Raw genomic sequence first — 15,968 nt, 5'->3', positions numbered from 1 at the left:
CCCTCCTTGTCATTTGTCCATTTTGGAGGATTTCTGTTTAAGAGATTCCTTTTTTCTTAATGTCTAAGTCATGTTTTTAATTTGTATCTTAGTTTTATAAAAGGTTTCTTTGCTTACTTTTCTTACTTTTTTGCTGTTTTTCAGTTATCTTAGCTGTTTTTCAAAAATCTCTACTCTTTACTTAGTATGCCTGCCCCCTCCACTCCAGTTTGCCCTTAGCTTGTGCTGTGATCTTGGAATTCCAGTCTTCCGAGTTTTTATGTCAGCTGATACCCTAACAGTTGCCAAGCTTTCTGGGGTGTGGTGGGTCACAGCTTTGTGTTCTGTTGCTTTGATGATGTGCTTAGCAAGAATTCTTCCCTCTTTCCTGATCCATTGTGTGCTTTCTCCCATAGCCTGGGGAAGTGTTGGTACAGGGTGCTTGTTGTTTTTTTTTTTTGTTTTTTTTTTTTCCTTTTCTTCTTCTTTCCTGAGCTTCATAGTTGAGGTTTCATTTCTCACTAGGACATGAAGGGGTTTGCTGATTTGTTTTAGCTTGACTGGTATATATTTTTGTCATATACCCCCACGGGTCTTTAGTTCTTTATGGGAGTCATTTTATACCACCTGCTCTTCCTCTCTAAAACCTTAGAAGAAGACAATGGTTGGCTTAGCAGGCAAAGGTTCTTACTTCCAAGCCTGACCACCTGAGTTCAAACCCTGGGACCCACGTGGTGGAAGGAGAAGATGAACTCCTACAAGTTGTCCTCTGATCTCCACTTGTACACCATGGCCCAAGCACACCTGCACAAACAATAAATAAATAAGCATGAAAGTAAATGAATGATAAGCCCATTGCGGAGAACAGCTTTCTTTCTGATTCCCCGGGTCACTGAACCCAGAGGAATCTTGACACAAACCAGGCTCTATTGATCGGTTCAGAACCTAAGCCCTGTGTAAACTTCAGTCTCTGTTGTGCCAGTACCTGAGCCTAGTGTAGGATGAATCCATGTCTCCTACCCAGATCCCATGTAAATTTGAATCTATGTTGCTCTGTGCCTAGATCCAGAGTAGACCCAAGACTGTCTCTCAGTCCCCACGATGACTTATGAAGCTGTTTTTACCTAGGAGACCCCAGAGCCTCCAGTTTCACTCTTGTGCGTCCTTCCCTTAGGTTTTAAGTTCCTTCTGTGTGATTGGCAGAGTCTTGTTTGCTTTCCCTTAATGCTGCTCAGCTTGTATTTTTTCAGGGCGTGTGTTCTGTTTTATCTCACCTTCCCACTCATTTTCAGCCAATGGGCTCAGTGTAAGCTTGCTCTGCTAGGTGCCAGGTCATGTTAGCTTTCCCTCACAGGCCTGCTCCTTGGGGCCACCCACTTAGACAGAGTCTCTAATGAGAGACAAACCAGGAACAGTGGCTACTCAGCTTGGTAGTGGTGCTGAATCGACTCACATTTGCAGGAGGAGGAACCAGCTCCAGCACAGTCTTGCTTCTGTCACCTGTGTGCTTCGTCCTGTCACCTGGTGCCCTGTCACCTAGCCACATTTGCCCACTACCTCCCAAGCTTGCCACTCCGTGTGCCACCCTGCCTTTGCTGCCAACATCTGTCTCCACTATCTTTTCCTGGGTGGTCTTAGAGATTTCCAGCTATAAATAAGCAAAACCATTTTGCTTTCTTACAGGGTTTATAAAGAAATGTTTAGCTGAGCAGTGGTGGCACACACCTTTAATCCCTGCACTTCGGAGACAGAGACAGGTGGATCTCTGAGTTTGAGACCAAACTGGGCTACAAAGTGAAGTGTAGAACAGCCAGGAATACACAGAGAAGCCTTGTCTCAAAAACAAATAAAAAAAGAAAGAAAGAAAAATGTTTACTGTGGGTGCCTTACCTAGTAGTTCTCTGGAGGTGGTTCAGTCTTAGTGTGTCACTGTCTGTGGCAAAGTTAGAAAATAAAGACCGTCAAGGAAGCAGGTCCAGGTTGCCCTATTCAATCAAGTCAAACTGGAGCTGCACCAGCATTCTGCAGATGAGCATGCTTACTTCTGGGTTTACAGACTGCCCCATGGTAACATCACACCCTGCCTTGTTTCATTTACTTCTAAGCATAGTTCCAGGATGGGGGATGTGACTGGGGGTGGGGGGCAAACATGCTTTCCTGGCATGCAGGAAGCCCTGGGTTTGAGCCCTACTCAAAGTCTAGTTTTAGTACTTGAAGGTGGAGGAAGAAGGATCAGAAGCTGAGGCTAGTCTGTAACACAATTTAAGCTGATCAGCCCCGTTTGAAAGTTCAGAATCTGGAATGAATCCACCATGATCCAGAACCATCTGGTCTCCAACATGTCAGATAAGGGAAACTCTGTCTGAAGCTATATGTATTTGGTGGACCCATTTCTTTTTAAAAAACAGTGAAGATAAATTTTATTTACCTGTGTGGGGGGCACACTCAGCAAATGTAACAAAGAAAGTAGGGAAGGTGGTGAGCGGCAGGTGCCCAGTTCCTACTGTGACATCAGCAGCTCTTCTCTTGCAGAGCATCTCTTGGGCCACCTGGAGCAAGCCAAAAGCCTTCCTGCAGGTGGCCAGCAGCATGAGACAGCCTCTGAGAAGGAGCCTGAGCACCCAGGAGGGAGACTCCCACAGCAGCTGAGAGCAAGAGTATCCAGAGTGTTGTGGCCACCAAAGAGCCAAAGAAAAAGCCTCGAAGGGGGGAGGAAACCCAAAGCATCCAAGGTTGAGCAGCCTCTGGTCATTATCAAAGAGAAGGAGCCCTCAGGTGAGAAGCTGATGGGGTGGGTATGTGCCATGGTGGGAGGTATGTTCCTTATCTCTTAATTTTCCAGGTGACCATCTTGGCAGGAAAGGTTCATGAGGTAGAGGCTTATTTCCTCTCCAGTCCCTCAATCAGTTCTTAAGAGTCTGATTATCTTGCAGAATCTTCCACACCAGAGTGTTCAGACCACAGATTTTAAATTGTCTCATCGGGACTGGACCTCTCAGTCTGGTTGAATTTGTTTGTGGTCACCCCCCCCCCCATACTTTGTTTCCTGGCAGTCTTGCTATCGCTGACTTCAAGCTCAATATGTAGCGCAGGGTAATTTTGAACTCTGGATCCCTACGCACTTAGCCTCTTGAGGAACTGGGATGCCATACCTCTACCACCATGCCTGGCTTGGGTCTATGTGCTCCACTATTTCAGGTGTGTGTCTTGTTCATGCCATGCTTGTCAGTCACACCTCTTCTGTTTACCCAGCAGCACTTAGTCCATCATGTGAGTTCCCAGTATTTGTTGTCCACTGCTTATGGGTGGTCTTGGCCCTGGCTGGTGTGTGTGTGTGTTATACAAAAGCCAGAGGATTTTTTTGTAGTTCCTTTTCACCTCTAAAAGGACTTCAGGGATGGAATTTAGGGGTCTGGCTTGCACAGTAGGTATCTTTACCACTTAAAAGTTCAGTCTCTTGGGCTGGAGAGGTGGTTTAGAGGTTAAGAGCACTGGCTGTGCTTACAGAGGTCCTTAGTTCCATTTCCAGCAACCACATAGTGGCTCACAACCATCTATAATAAGATCTGGTGCCCTCTTCTGGCAGGCAGGCATACATGCGGGCAGAACACTGTATACTTAATAAATAAGTAAATCTTTAAAAAAAAAAAAAAATCAGTCTCTATTAAAATCTCTTTAAAAATTCAGCCTCTGGACTGTGGGAGCTGTCAAATCAAAATTAAGTTAAATACTTTCTTACTTCAAGAGGGAACAACCAGGGCACAATCATAATCTGAACAAAGCAAAACTAAATTCCAACAGTGTAAATAACTCAATGTTCAATCTGTGGTTCACTGACTCTTCTGGACTCCTCAAAGGACTTGAGTAATTTTCTCTGGCTCTCCCCTCTGTAGCACACACAGCTTGTCTTCCAGGTTCCAGCAGCCTCCACGCCATGACTGTTGCTGTTCTTGCATCTCCAGTATGCTGGGTCTCTTGCTGCAACTGGGCCTCATTTGCATCAATAGCCTCCCCTAAGCTCTCTTCATGTTGCCAAACCTCATCTTCATTCCTGACCTCTTCAGTCCTGGGCTTCAACCACTACTGAGTCTGCACCAGAATAACACACAGAGACAGTTATTTATTAATTATGAATCTGTTGGCTGGCTACTAGCGTTTCTTATTGGCTACCAATCTAAGTGTTTCTACGTGGTCTTATCTTCTCGTGGAGAGGATCTGTACCTCTTCTGTCATCTCCTATATCTTGACTCTTACCTATTACATCTCCCAGAATCCTCCTTATCTCCTAGTCCCGGCTATCTTGCTTTCCTATAGGCCAATAGGGCTTTATTCATTAACCAATAAGAGAAACATATTTACAGAATGGCATCTCCCACCAACCAATGACCTCTCCTGGTCTCTCACAGAGCCAAGTCTTAGCTGTTCTCCATGACTCCTTCATATCTTCAAAACCAGTACCACTTCAAAACCAGTGACTCTTACACTACCCAAGTTTAGCTGATATCAGAAGGTACAACCTTGCCTATCTCTGAAACACACCTTCTGTGTGCTGACTCTGAGAGAACACTTTCCAGATTTCACACCAGTGATTCTGGTCTCTTCTTACTCACCACTAATTTCTTTGTTGTAGCTGACTACCATCAATTGTCCCAGTAAAGCAAAGGTTTTACTTCAATGATTCTGGTGTCTTGTTTATTATAGATGATTCTTGAACCACACGTTCCCAACTCAAAATAGCAAATAGTCCTGATAAAATCTTTAAGGGACTCTCAGACTTCCTTCTGGAACTTCACAAGCCAGGCCTCCATCCTCTGTATTACTCTCAACGTTCTTCCAAGCTCCCACAGAAAAGCTCACCAATCTTTGAATATTCAATGGCTTTTCTAGCTTAAAGTAACAAAGTCCTTCCATAATCCTCCCCCAATAACATGGTCAGGTCATGGTCAGTAAATAACCCCATGATCCCGATGTCAGTTTCTGTCCTATTTAGGGTTACTATTGCTGTGACGAAATACCATGACCAAAGTGACTTGGGAAGGAAAGGGCTTGTTTGGCTTATACTTCCATATCATTGCCAATCATTGGAGGAAGTCAGGACAGGAACTTAAACAGGGCAGGAACCTGGAGGCAGGAGTTGATGCAGAGCCCATAGAGTAGCTTGTTAGCTTGCTGTATTATCAAACCCAAGACCACCAGCCCAGGAAGGGCACCACTCACAATGGACTGGGCCCTCCCTCATCAATCACTACTTAAGAAAATATGGAGGCATTTTTTTCAATTGAGGATTCTCCTTTCAGATTATCCTAGCTTGTGTCAAGTTGACAAGACACTAGCTAGCACGACACTTGAGCCATTTCACAGGCTTGAGCTTGTTCTTTGTGCAAAACCCGCAGCTGAGTTTGAAGGGATCCATTCTGTAGCATGTACATGTCTCTGGAAAGCCATTGTCTCTGTGGTCCTCATGTAACCCCTGTCCTAGCTGTGTGGCCGCTCTGATGCTAGGTCCACCTCACATTCAGGACAAGGTATAGTGCTTAGATGTCTACCCCTCCTGTCTCTGTTACTGGCACTGAATGCTCTTTCGTCTTGCCATTGTGGAAATGAGAAACAAGCTGGAAATTAAAGAGAATAGAAGAGCAATTCTTATAGAACAGTCTCCACTTTCCTGTTTCCTACTCTCTGTCCAGTGCCTGTTCTCTGAACCATGTGGAAATATCTGCACATGAGCAGGAGTGGTTTGAGCTCCCTGTGGGACTGGCCTGCCTCTATAGACAGGAAGGGACAGAAGGAACTACTTTCTGGCTGTCACTTGCAGTTGGTGATAGTAGGTGAAACAATAGAAACCAGAGCTCCAGTTATCATCAGCAAGGCTTCTGCCAAGCAACTGATGGGAGTAGATGCAGAAACCCACAAGCTAAGTATATAATGGGTTGAGAGAGCCCAACTTGGAAAGTTCCATTGGGTCCCTCCTGTTGGTATTCAGGTAACCCTGAGGAAGAGGGGAGGAAGAATTGTAGGAGCTAGAGGGGACGAGGACACCAGGAAAACACAGCCCAAAGAATCAGCTGAGCACCACGGAAACTGAGCATGCGGTTACATGGCTAGAATTATAGCGCTTGGGAGGTAGAAGGATCAGATGTCCAAGGTCATCCTTGACTACATAGTAAGTTTGAGGCCAGTCCTGGCTACATGAGACCCTATTTCAAGCAACAACAACAAAAGCCACGGTAGTTGGAATTTTCTTCTGTATAACCATCCTGTGTGTCACTTTATCCTATTTCTGACATGGCCCTGAATAGAATATTTATTCACCTTTGAATAGCCTCAAGATGGCTCTGTCAGAGCTCATCTAATAAGCTTCAAGATCTGGCTGCATACCTGTCTGCTGTATATTAATAGTGTCCTGGGTAGGGTCAGGAGAGACTGATGTGATGCTTAGGCTTTACAAGGCTTGGCATATGACTTTGGTTTGCATTGAAAACATACTATTTATGTATAGATATACATTTGAATCCTAAAATTTCTACTTTTATCCCTGTTGCATCCACACTCAGGATGTGCTCCCAGGGGCAGTTCTTCTCCTGGATTTGTCCCAGTTTGTCCCCTACACTAGTGATGATGCTTTTGTCATACCGTTTGCACAGAGCACGTGGCAGAGATCATTACTGAAGTCCCCCCAGATGAGCCTGTGAGTGCAACACCAGATGAACGGATAATGGAACTAGTCTTGGGGAAGCTTGCCACCCCCACAAATGAAGTCAGCTCAGTGCCAAAGTAAGTCCTGCTTGTGTGTGGCTGGTGCTTGGGGACAGAGCACAGGGAGTGACTAATTGGTACTGAAGAGAAGCACCTCCCACCTCTAATCACCACAGCAGAGCTAGGTTTCATATTTTCTGGCCAGGAGTTTCATAGTTTCGTAGTTCAATCACTGTGAAAACTTTTTCCTCAACTTTATCGTACATAACAGAAAATTTGCCTTCACAACTCTTTTAAAGGACACAGCACAGAGACCCTATGGCTATCCATCTCCCAAGTATTTTATCTACCCAAACTGAAACTGCCCCAAGTGCCCACCATTCTACTTTCTGTCTGCATTCATTTCTAGTTTATGTTCCCCACATCAGGAGGGCACACAGTACTTGCCTTCTATGAATAGCGTATTTTACTCAGCACGTCCTCCTATGTCATAGTGCGTATCCAAGTCTCCTCTGTGAGGCTGACTGTTGCTTTACTGATGCATATACCTGCTTTGTCCTCTCCCCATGGGAGCTCCTGGGGGCTTTACCCCAGCTGTGTAAGCAGTGCTGCTATGGTTTAGCAGTTGCTTGTGTTTGGATTTTAGTCAGTTTCACACCTTGCTCTGCTTTCTTTTTGGTGAGCAAGGGAAAGAAATGTTTATGCCACGGTTACGATTCCCTGGTGAGTTTTTGCCCTGAAGTTGACTCAGCTGCTGGTGTTTTCTATGCCCTTTGGAGTTGGCAGAATTCACCTGATGAACCTGTGAAAATGTGGACATGTTTATTATTTCTTTCCTGTCTTACTGCCCAGAGGATTTCAAGCACTCACCAGAAAAAGCACACTTGGGAGGAGGAAGAAATGTTTTAGAAGTCAGGTGCAGAGTCAACATAAAGCAGAGTAGAGTTGAGACCAAGTGAGGGGCGAGAGCCACAGACAGGGCTACCTTGCTTGGGACACAAATGGAGCTCAGGCTTCCTGATAGCCAGGCTGAAGCAGGTAAACTGCACAGCTGTTAGATGGCACTGGGAGCGGGTAGCATCAAGTTCTGCCTTCCTTCTCCTTTCCTCGTGGACCAAGTGTGGCCGGGAAATATGGCCAAGGGACTTTCCAGGTGACTATGATCAGAAACTTCCACTCTGAGGACCCAGCCACCACCTCTCTTTGACTAGCTATCCATTTCCTGGGCAGGTTCACACATCATCAAAGCAGCACCATTGCCCTCAAGAGGGGCTTGGTTCTGTCCAGCAGACATGGCGTCCGGCGGAAGCTCGTACGGCAGCTGGGTGAGCATAAACGAATCCATCAGTGTGGCACCTGCAGCAAGGTCTTCCAGAACAGCAGCAACCTGAGCCGGCACGTGCGCTCGCACGGTGAGTGCGCGCACGGTGAGTGCCTGCCCAGCCCACAGGGCAGGGCCAGGAAAGTGTATGCCCATTGCTGTGTCCTTGCTGCAGAGCTGCTGCAAGTGGTATTGCTGTGGCCACCACTGCCCTTCAGCGTCAGGGGCACCCAGCCCAGGCAGAGCCTCATGTTTCAGAGATGAGTGCAGCTTGCTGAGAAAGGCCAAAGCAGTGAATCTGCCTTCTGTTGGCTGGTTCCTTAGGTGACAAGCTGTTTAAATGTGAGGAATGTTCGAAACTGTTCAGCCGTAAGGAAAGTCTAAAGCAACATGTCTCCTATAAGCACAGCCGGAATGAGGTAAGTAGACACTCAGGCAAGTGGCTGACCATGTGTTTCTTAGAGGAGGAACCATGGTAGAGGAGAACTCTCAGTCTCCGGAGGGAAATCCCCCCTCCCCTGACAATGCATTCTGAGCCCAGCTTAGGCCAATGCTCACAGAAGCAGTTGGGAGAGCATAGGTGGCTGGCAGTTGGGGTCACTTACCTGAGTGTGGGGATCTCTTTCTCAGGCAGTTGGACAGTAAGAACTGTACACACCTGGGGGAGGGGGCACATGTGTTGAGGTCGTCATGCAGTCTTCCTTGCTGACAGTGTGCCCCTTTGAGCAGGTGGATGGTGAGTACCGCTATCGCTGTGGCAGCTGTGGAAAGACCTTCCGCATGGAGAGTGCACTGGAGTTTCACAACTGTAGGACAGGTGAGACCTTGCCCCCGGCCTCCTGCCCTGCGTGTTAGGAGGAAAGGTCCTCTGAGAAGACAGCTGCCTTGGCATCTTCCTAATGCCTCAAGGAATGTGAGGAATAAAACTGTTCAGCCATCAGAGAAGACTAAAGCAACTTTCCTTTTGTCAGGAAGGGATGGGTTGTCTCATGTCAGTTATGCATTCTCAGACCCTGTCTGAGGCCACACTGATTCAAGACCTTCATCCTTGCAGACAGGGTGAGCAATGGTGTTGGGTTTGTTCTATAAATGTGTGAGAGAGAGGAAATGCAGCGGCAAGGCTTAAGATGGGAAAGCCTTTCCTCCCACTGTTAGCCTCCTGCAACTGTGTACCCTGTTGGCACCCAGACAGGGATTCTGTTGCCACTTGGCCCAGGTTGTTACATCCTGAGCCTGATTCCATATGCCACTCTCCAAAAGGAAAGTGGGAGCCATGTTTGTATGAGGCCAGAAGCTGCTGTGTTTTGAGCTGTCTGTGCTGGGGAGGCAGCTGTGGTTGTGGAGCCCAGGGTGCTCTCAGGCACTGCCTCTTGGGCCAATGTATCGTTGGCAAATGTAAGCAAGTAGTCAGCAAGTAGGCCGAGGGGTGGGAACTCCCTGAGGCCTGGATGCCCCCTGCTCTAGAAAGGGAGCCCTATGTCCACTAGTTTCCAGGCATTGACCATGCGGCCAAATCACCAGAGGAAGTGTAGAAAGACGGTCCCCAGTGCCTTTCACGTTCTCCCCCTTTCTAGGACTCAGAAAATGAGGCAGTGGTAATTATCTTAGAGACTTACAGAGTCAGCCGGTGACACTCTGCACATCTATGGTCATGCATCTGTCCATGCTTTTGCTCACTTGTAGGTATCAGAGTCTTTGCATTTTTTCCGTGTCTGGCAGGTTTCTTCTGTCCTCATTATGGTACCTTGCTCACTGTGACAAGGCTGTTCTGAAGAGCAGGCCAGGAAGGTTCTGGAGGATGCCTGTCAAGTGATATGTACCACCTGGGGGAAAACCAGCATTGGTAGCCTGTGCCCTCCACCTTCCCTGTCTTAGTGTGCCTGTAAGAAGATGGGCACAGTCCTAGTTGTTCCCATTTGGTGCAGCCTCGGGCATGCTTTTCGTTAACTGTTCCTCAAGGAGATGCAGAGCGAGGTGACAACAACCCCATCTTGATGTCAGAGTTGCATTAGGAACTGAAAAGCACTTGTTCCCATTTGAGATTTAATGGTTTCTCTAAAGGATTGGGACTGAAAATGAAGAAGCACTTGTTGTGTGTTGGTTACAACTGTCAAACCAGAAACTTTGTCCTGCTGGGTAGTAATGGCAGTGATGACCTACTCTGTAATACAGCCAAATGAGAAAGAGGGTTAAATCATATGACTGACATTTCACCTTGGGAAGCGAGTCGCACAGTAGGATTGCCAGGAGCAGGTCCAGATCTCCTGATACTTACCTAGAACTTCTGGTCCATGCCTTTGTAAGAGGAGCCAGCCTGCTGTGGGGGGAGCTATAGCTAGGCCACCGCTTCCTGTGCTGCGCTACCCTGTCCCCAGGTGTGGTGCCTACTAAGGCCTTGGTTCCCTCTTTCACAGCTCCCTGCTCAGAGTCCAGGCACACAGCCCTGCCTTGTGTCTTTGTCCCCCTGGCAGGAAGAGAAAAAGATGACTGATTTTCTTCAAGTTTAGTTGGGTTGATCTCTAGCTGGCTACACATAGAATCTCCTGAGTGGAACTAGAGACTTCCTGCAGCCATGGGACCTCACTTTAAATCCTGCTAGTAGACCTCAACTTCAAGGGGCATTGGCTTCTCAGCCACACCTTGGTTATCACAGCTGACTGAGGGGTCGAGGTTAGAATCTAGTGGAGTATATGGAGTCCAGGGATGTAACACCCCACTGGGTCTAGGGAACTTCCAAGCAGAATGACTTGCTCAGATGTCAACAATGAATGCCTGACAAGTGAGGTCCCAAGCTATCTGTAGAGACTTCTCTCCACCCACAAGAGGACCAGTGGTGGATGTCTGATGAGCAATACTATGTAGACTAAGGGCTTTATAGGAAAACATTTGCTGAATCTAGAGGTGTTCTGACCTAGGGGCTGTTGCTCCTGAAAGAAGTAATGCCACATTTGTTACCTGCTATCATATACATCTACATCCATGATACAGGGAAGGCCAAGTGATTTTGAGAACTGGTCCACAAAGAAGCAAGGTACCCAATTGTGGGGCAGGGACTGCAGACACCAAGCAGAGGGAACAGGGGCAAATGGTAGCGTAAACTTCCAAAGGCAAGAACTACAACTTGCCTGACTGCCTTTCAGAGGTACTTGAAGTAGGGACAGGGATGCAGGAATGCTGACTTCTTACAATGTGAGCATGTGTGTTTATGTGCTGTGTTGAATAGGGATGGAGATGGTATGAATGCTGTGTGTGTGTATGTGTATGCATACATGTGCATGTGTATTTGTGGGGTATGTGTTGAATGAATGGGGAATATGTGCTTGTGTTGTTGAGTGAGTATGAAGTGTGTGTTCACTGAAAGGAGGCCTAGGCCCACGGCAGTTCTTCTGGAAGGTAGAGAAGTTGGAGGTGTGACTATAGGGGATGCTATAAAAGGTAATCCAGAAGCAAAGAGGCAGGCCAGCCAGTGGCAGTGTGCTGGAGAAGCAGGAGAGCATGCTGAGGACACAAGGAGGCCACTTCTGGGTCTGAGGGAGCTTGTAGTATGTACAGGTAGAGGGAAAGGAGCCTAGCGAGCTGTTCAGGCAGCGTTACCCAGTGAGCAGAGTTGGCACACCAGTGTATGTTTATATGTCTAGCCGAGCACACTCAGCTGATGAGCTCTGAGCCACAGAGCCCTGCTGGTCTCCTGCTTTGACACGTCTTTCCACCCTGCTGAGGCACACATGCTGGAGCCTGGTCAGGGGTGATTTACCGCACATTGTATGTTTGTTTACTCTCTGGACAGATGACAAGACGTTCCAATGTGAGATGTGTTTCAGATTCTTCTCCACCAACAGCAACCTCTCCAAACACAAGAAGAAACATGGGGACAAGAAGTTTGCCTGTGAGGTCTGCAGTAAGATGTTCTACCGCAAGGATGTCATGCTGGACCACCAGAGGCGGCACCTGGATGGTGAGCCTGGGACCTGAGATGCCTTCCTTCTGACCTGGTGACCCTCTTCCCAATCCCAGGGGTCATAGGATGGCGTTAACAGCGCCATGCGCAGAGGAAAGTGCTAGGAGCAGGGGGAACAAATCAGCTGGACTGCTTTGGGGTTGACTGTTAGGCAGTTATTTGAAGTATTCCTTTAGAGAGGCTTTTAATACTGTGAAGAATGCATTTAGTGTGGTAGAGTATAAGAAAAGCCAATATGGTGTCGTATATGCAGCAGACTCAGCCATGTAAACAGAGTGGAGTGTGCTGGTGGGTAGGGGGCCGTCAGTCTACATAGTAAACTAGGTCAGAGAAAGACCCAGCAGAGTCAGCTCTCTCTGCACATATGAGGCAGCAGCAAGGGTAGAATGAGGACAGCGGTTAATGTCAGTATTCTAATTAAGGTTATCCTTATTTTCCCCACTAAGAATCAAACTCCTTGAAACCACCATTTACAGAATGAATTCAGGCTATGTAGAAAGCATAACCGCCAAATATATGTGCATGAGTTTGTGAAAACAAGACCAGGTCACAAAGTTCCTGCACTTTGCTTTCCCCCGACCTTTGGTTCCCTATTGGTTCATAAAGACCTACAGCATGGTCCCATGAGATTCTGAGGAGTATACTCTGGGCTCCACCAAGCCTCTGAGAACCATGGCAAATCATTACACCTTAGTTTTCCTGCTCATAAAGTGGTGGTAATAATTGTTTCTCTTGAGGTCAATGCCATAGTTGGACTTGACCTGGCCATGAGATTCCTTCAGACCCAACACAGAGCAGTTTCTTAGAAACAAGGATGCTCTGGGCTCTGCTGGAAGTCACTGCTTTCTGTGATGAACCTAGCTGGACTAGGTGTACCACTCACATTTGTCATTTGTTTGGTTAGATGGAACTGTTTGGTTGAGGATGGAGTTGTTGTTTTTGATTTTTCAAGATAGGGTTTCTCTGTGTAACAGTTTCGGCTGTCCTGACCAGGTTCAGGGTTAGACCACTACCACATGGCCAGATGAGTCTTGCTATATTGCCCATGAACTCAAACTAACCCTAACCCCTCCCACCCCCATCAGCCTCTTACATTTCTGGTACCACAATACTTTGAGCATAGTTCCCAGGCAGTTCTGGGATCTGTCCTGTACCATGTGGCCTCATACTTCCTGTCTGGTCTGGGTTTTCAGGTGTGCGGAGAGTGAAGAGAGAAGACTTGGAGGCCAGTGGGGAAAGCCTGGTTCGTTACAAGAAGGAACCTTCTGGATGCCCAGTGTGTGGCAAGGTAATATTCTGTAGTTACCGTTGGTATTGGATGGCAAGTCCCCACTCTCTAAACTCAAGTTCAGAGCTGCAAACAGTGAACATTGTCCAGGAAACTTGTAGGTATCTCCAGATAGCTGTGAATGCAGCCTAATGCATAATCGTACATTTAAGGCATAACACATGTCCTAGTTAAGTGTTGGTTGCTGTGGTAAACTGACCAAAAGCAACTTGAAGAGGAAAGAGTTATTTATAGTCCATCATGGAGGGAGGTCAGAGTAGGAACTCAATTAGGAACTAGAGCAGAAGCCATAAATGAGTACTGCTTACTGACTTGCTCTCCATGTCTTGCTCAGCTTGCTTTCTTATAGCACCCATAACTACCAACCCAGGGGTGGCACTGCCCACAATGAGCTAGTCTTTCATCAGTAGTTATCAAGAAAACGCCCCCACAGACTTGCCTACAGGTCAGGTTGATGAGGTATTTCTCAACTGATGTTTTCTTCTCAGAGCTGACTCTAGCTTATGCCAAATTGACCAGAAAACTAAGCAGTACCAAGTGGTTTCTTTTTTGACTTTCAGTTCTACTGTGCAGTTCTTAAGTATGAACTTTGTAGACAGTAACCATATTTCAGTGTCAAAAGGTTAGCACCTGCTAGAGCAGGAGTGTTCAGGGACTACCAATATACATCATTTGTTTTTAATTGAAGTGTCTCTCAGGTTTGCACATTTGGCATTTTGGTCTCTGCCACCCGAAATGGGTTTCCAATAAATCTGTGAGAATTTTTCTTTTTCTTTTTTTCTTTTTTCTTTTTTTTTTTTTTTTTTTTTTTTTTTTTTTTGTGCCTTATGCGTGTTTGTACCTTGTCTTCATATCCAAATTGAAGAGGCAAGATGCCCTGGGGCTTTATGCTGTCCATGCTGGCCACTCCTGCTCAGGGGCCAGGTAGTATTTTCTAAGTTAGGGGTAGCCCACCCCATGGTGATCAAGGTTAGGTTGTAGATGCTAACTAAGTATTCTTGTCTGGATAGCCTGTGCTGTTTGCAGGTGTCCCCATATGATCTACCCTGGCCGTGGTCATGTCTATGGTGTAGGCATCTGGAGCTCCCAGCCCCTGGCCTGGCTACCGCATACACATTATCCCATTCTTCACTCATGAACACCTGTTCTTAACTGGAAATGCCATTGCTTGTTGATTAGACTCAACTCTGATAACTCAGGTAACTGGAGGTACTAGCTGTATCCCCAGAGGACTAGCAGTCATGTCTCTTACCACACAGAGCACATACCTGCTGGGATACAGGGTCTAGAAAGGGTTCTCTATGCAAATGTGTACTCTTTGTGTGTGATCTAGGCGGGGTTACTGCTGAGCCTGTCAAAGCTACACAGGGAGCTACTGACATAGAGTAGCATTGACACCTGGGCAACACCACACTGGGAAACCCATTCCCACATGGCTGGCCGCTCCTGACTGTGATCATGTTGCAGCACTGATCCAGTGATGCTTTTAAGGGGAAATAGAAAGTTCTGCTTTCATGATATTCCCTGGCTTCTTTGAGCCCACAGAGCAAGCCAAAGCCTATGGATCAGCAGAGCAGTGAAGCCATGTGGGGTCTTTGAACTTAAACTGTGGGTTTGGGGGCAGATGGTACAGGGACAGGGAGGTGGAGCCCATGGCAATAAACAAGTAGGTCCCAGGGCACCTCATCTGAGGAAAGGCCTGCCATTGGATGCTCTATGATCAATGGGGCTCCTGGGCCCCTGGTGATGGTTGTATATCTGCCTTGTAGACCCCATGTTCCCAGCCCCAGCTCAGGGTTGGCTGTTACATGGCTCTCGGAAGACTAGTGTGGATGCTTGAGTGAACCTGCTGCATCCATCCCTCTAGGCTGGAAATGGAAAGCAACATGAAATGGTACTCAAACTGAGTTGAGTGTCTTCTTTTATATCTACATTGTAAAAATTGCAGGTGTATCTGCATGGCTCCATAGTAGGCTGTGCACCAGTGAGCTGTTTAACTCAGTGCAAGCACTCTGCTGTGCTCTCGTTGCAGTTGGAGACTGGAGACAGGGTGTCCTGTATTGTGGTGTGAGTGGGTATCTAAATCACCATAAGTTTAGCCAGATGGTGGTGGCACACATCTTTTAATCCCAGCACTTGGGATGCAGAGAAAGGTGGATCTTTGAGTTTGAGGCCAGCCTGATCTACAGAGCAAGTTCCAGGGCAGCCAGGGTGGTTACAGAGAGAAGCCCTATCTCAAAGGGAGGGAGGGAAGGAGAGAGGGAGGGAAAGGAAGAACCATAAGTCTAGAAGAACTTGCTAGATGTTCTAGGCTTGGTAATAGCTTATCTGGTAGGCCACAGGGATTGGCTCCTGCGTATATCCAATAGCCTCCCCTCACTGTACTGGCTCTCTGTCCCCAGGTGTTCTCTTGCCGGAGCAACATGAACAAGCATCTGCTGACCCACGGTGACAAGAAATACACCTGTGAGATCTGTGGGCGCAAGTTCTTCCGAGTGGACGTACTCAGGGACCACATCCACGTCCACTTCAAGGTGCAGGTCCCATGCGGGAGACACTCAGTGACCTGGCCTCGCCAGTGTTTGTGTTAGCTTTTATGCTACAAGGACGAGGCACTCACAACATACTGCACTTCTCAGTTGTGGTGTTGGGAAATTAAGAGTCTGTGCAGGGATTCCTCATTCATACATCACCTTCTTACCGTGTCCTCTCATGGTACCCCACTG

The 15,968-nt window shown here is 47.1% G+C and overlaps 1 protein-coding gene across 1 annotated transcript in view; it reads left to right on the top strand.

Moving 5' to 3' along the window:
- LOC127226686 (PR domain zinc finger protein 15-like) overlaps nt 1-15,968 on the top strand; it is a 54,762-nt gene that overhangs the window by 23,907 nt on the left and 14,887 nt on the right. Inside the window, 10 exon segments of the mRNA XM_051190784.1 lie at nt 2,512-2,592; nt 2,595-2,686; nt 2,688-2,754; nt 6,624-6,753; nt 7,906-8,087; nt 8,321-8,415; nt 8,726-8,813; nt 11,784-11,951; nt 13,148-13,242; nt 15,645-15,776. Coding sequence (XP_051046741.1) covers nt 2,512-2,592; nt 2,595-2,686; nt 2,688-2,754; nt 6,624-6,753; nt 7,906-8,087; nt 8,321-8,415; nt 8,726-8,813; nt 11,784-11,951; nt 13,148-13,242; nt 15,645-15,776 — 1,130 coding nt within the window.

This window comes from Phodopus roborovskii, unplaced genomic scaffold, assembly GCF_943737965.1.
Source record: "Phodopus roborovskii unplaced genomic scaffold, PHOROB, whole genome shotgun sequence".
Classification (NCBI taxonomy): Eukaryota; Metazoa; Chordata; class Mammalia; order Rodentia; family Cricetidae; genus Phodopus; species Phodopus roborovskii.
This window is presented reverse-complemented; position numbering and strand designations above follow the sequence as displayed.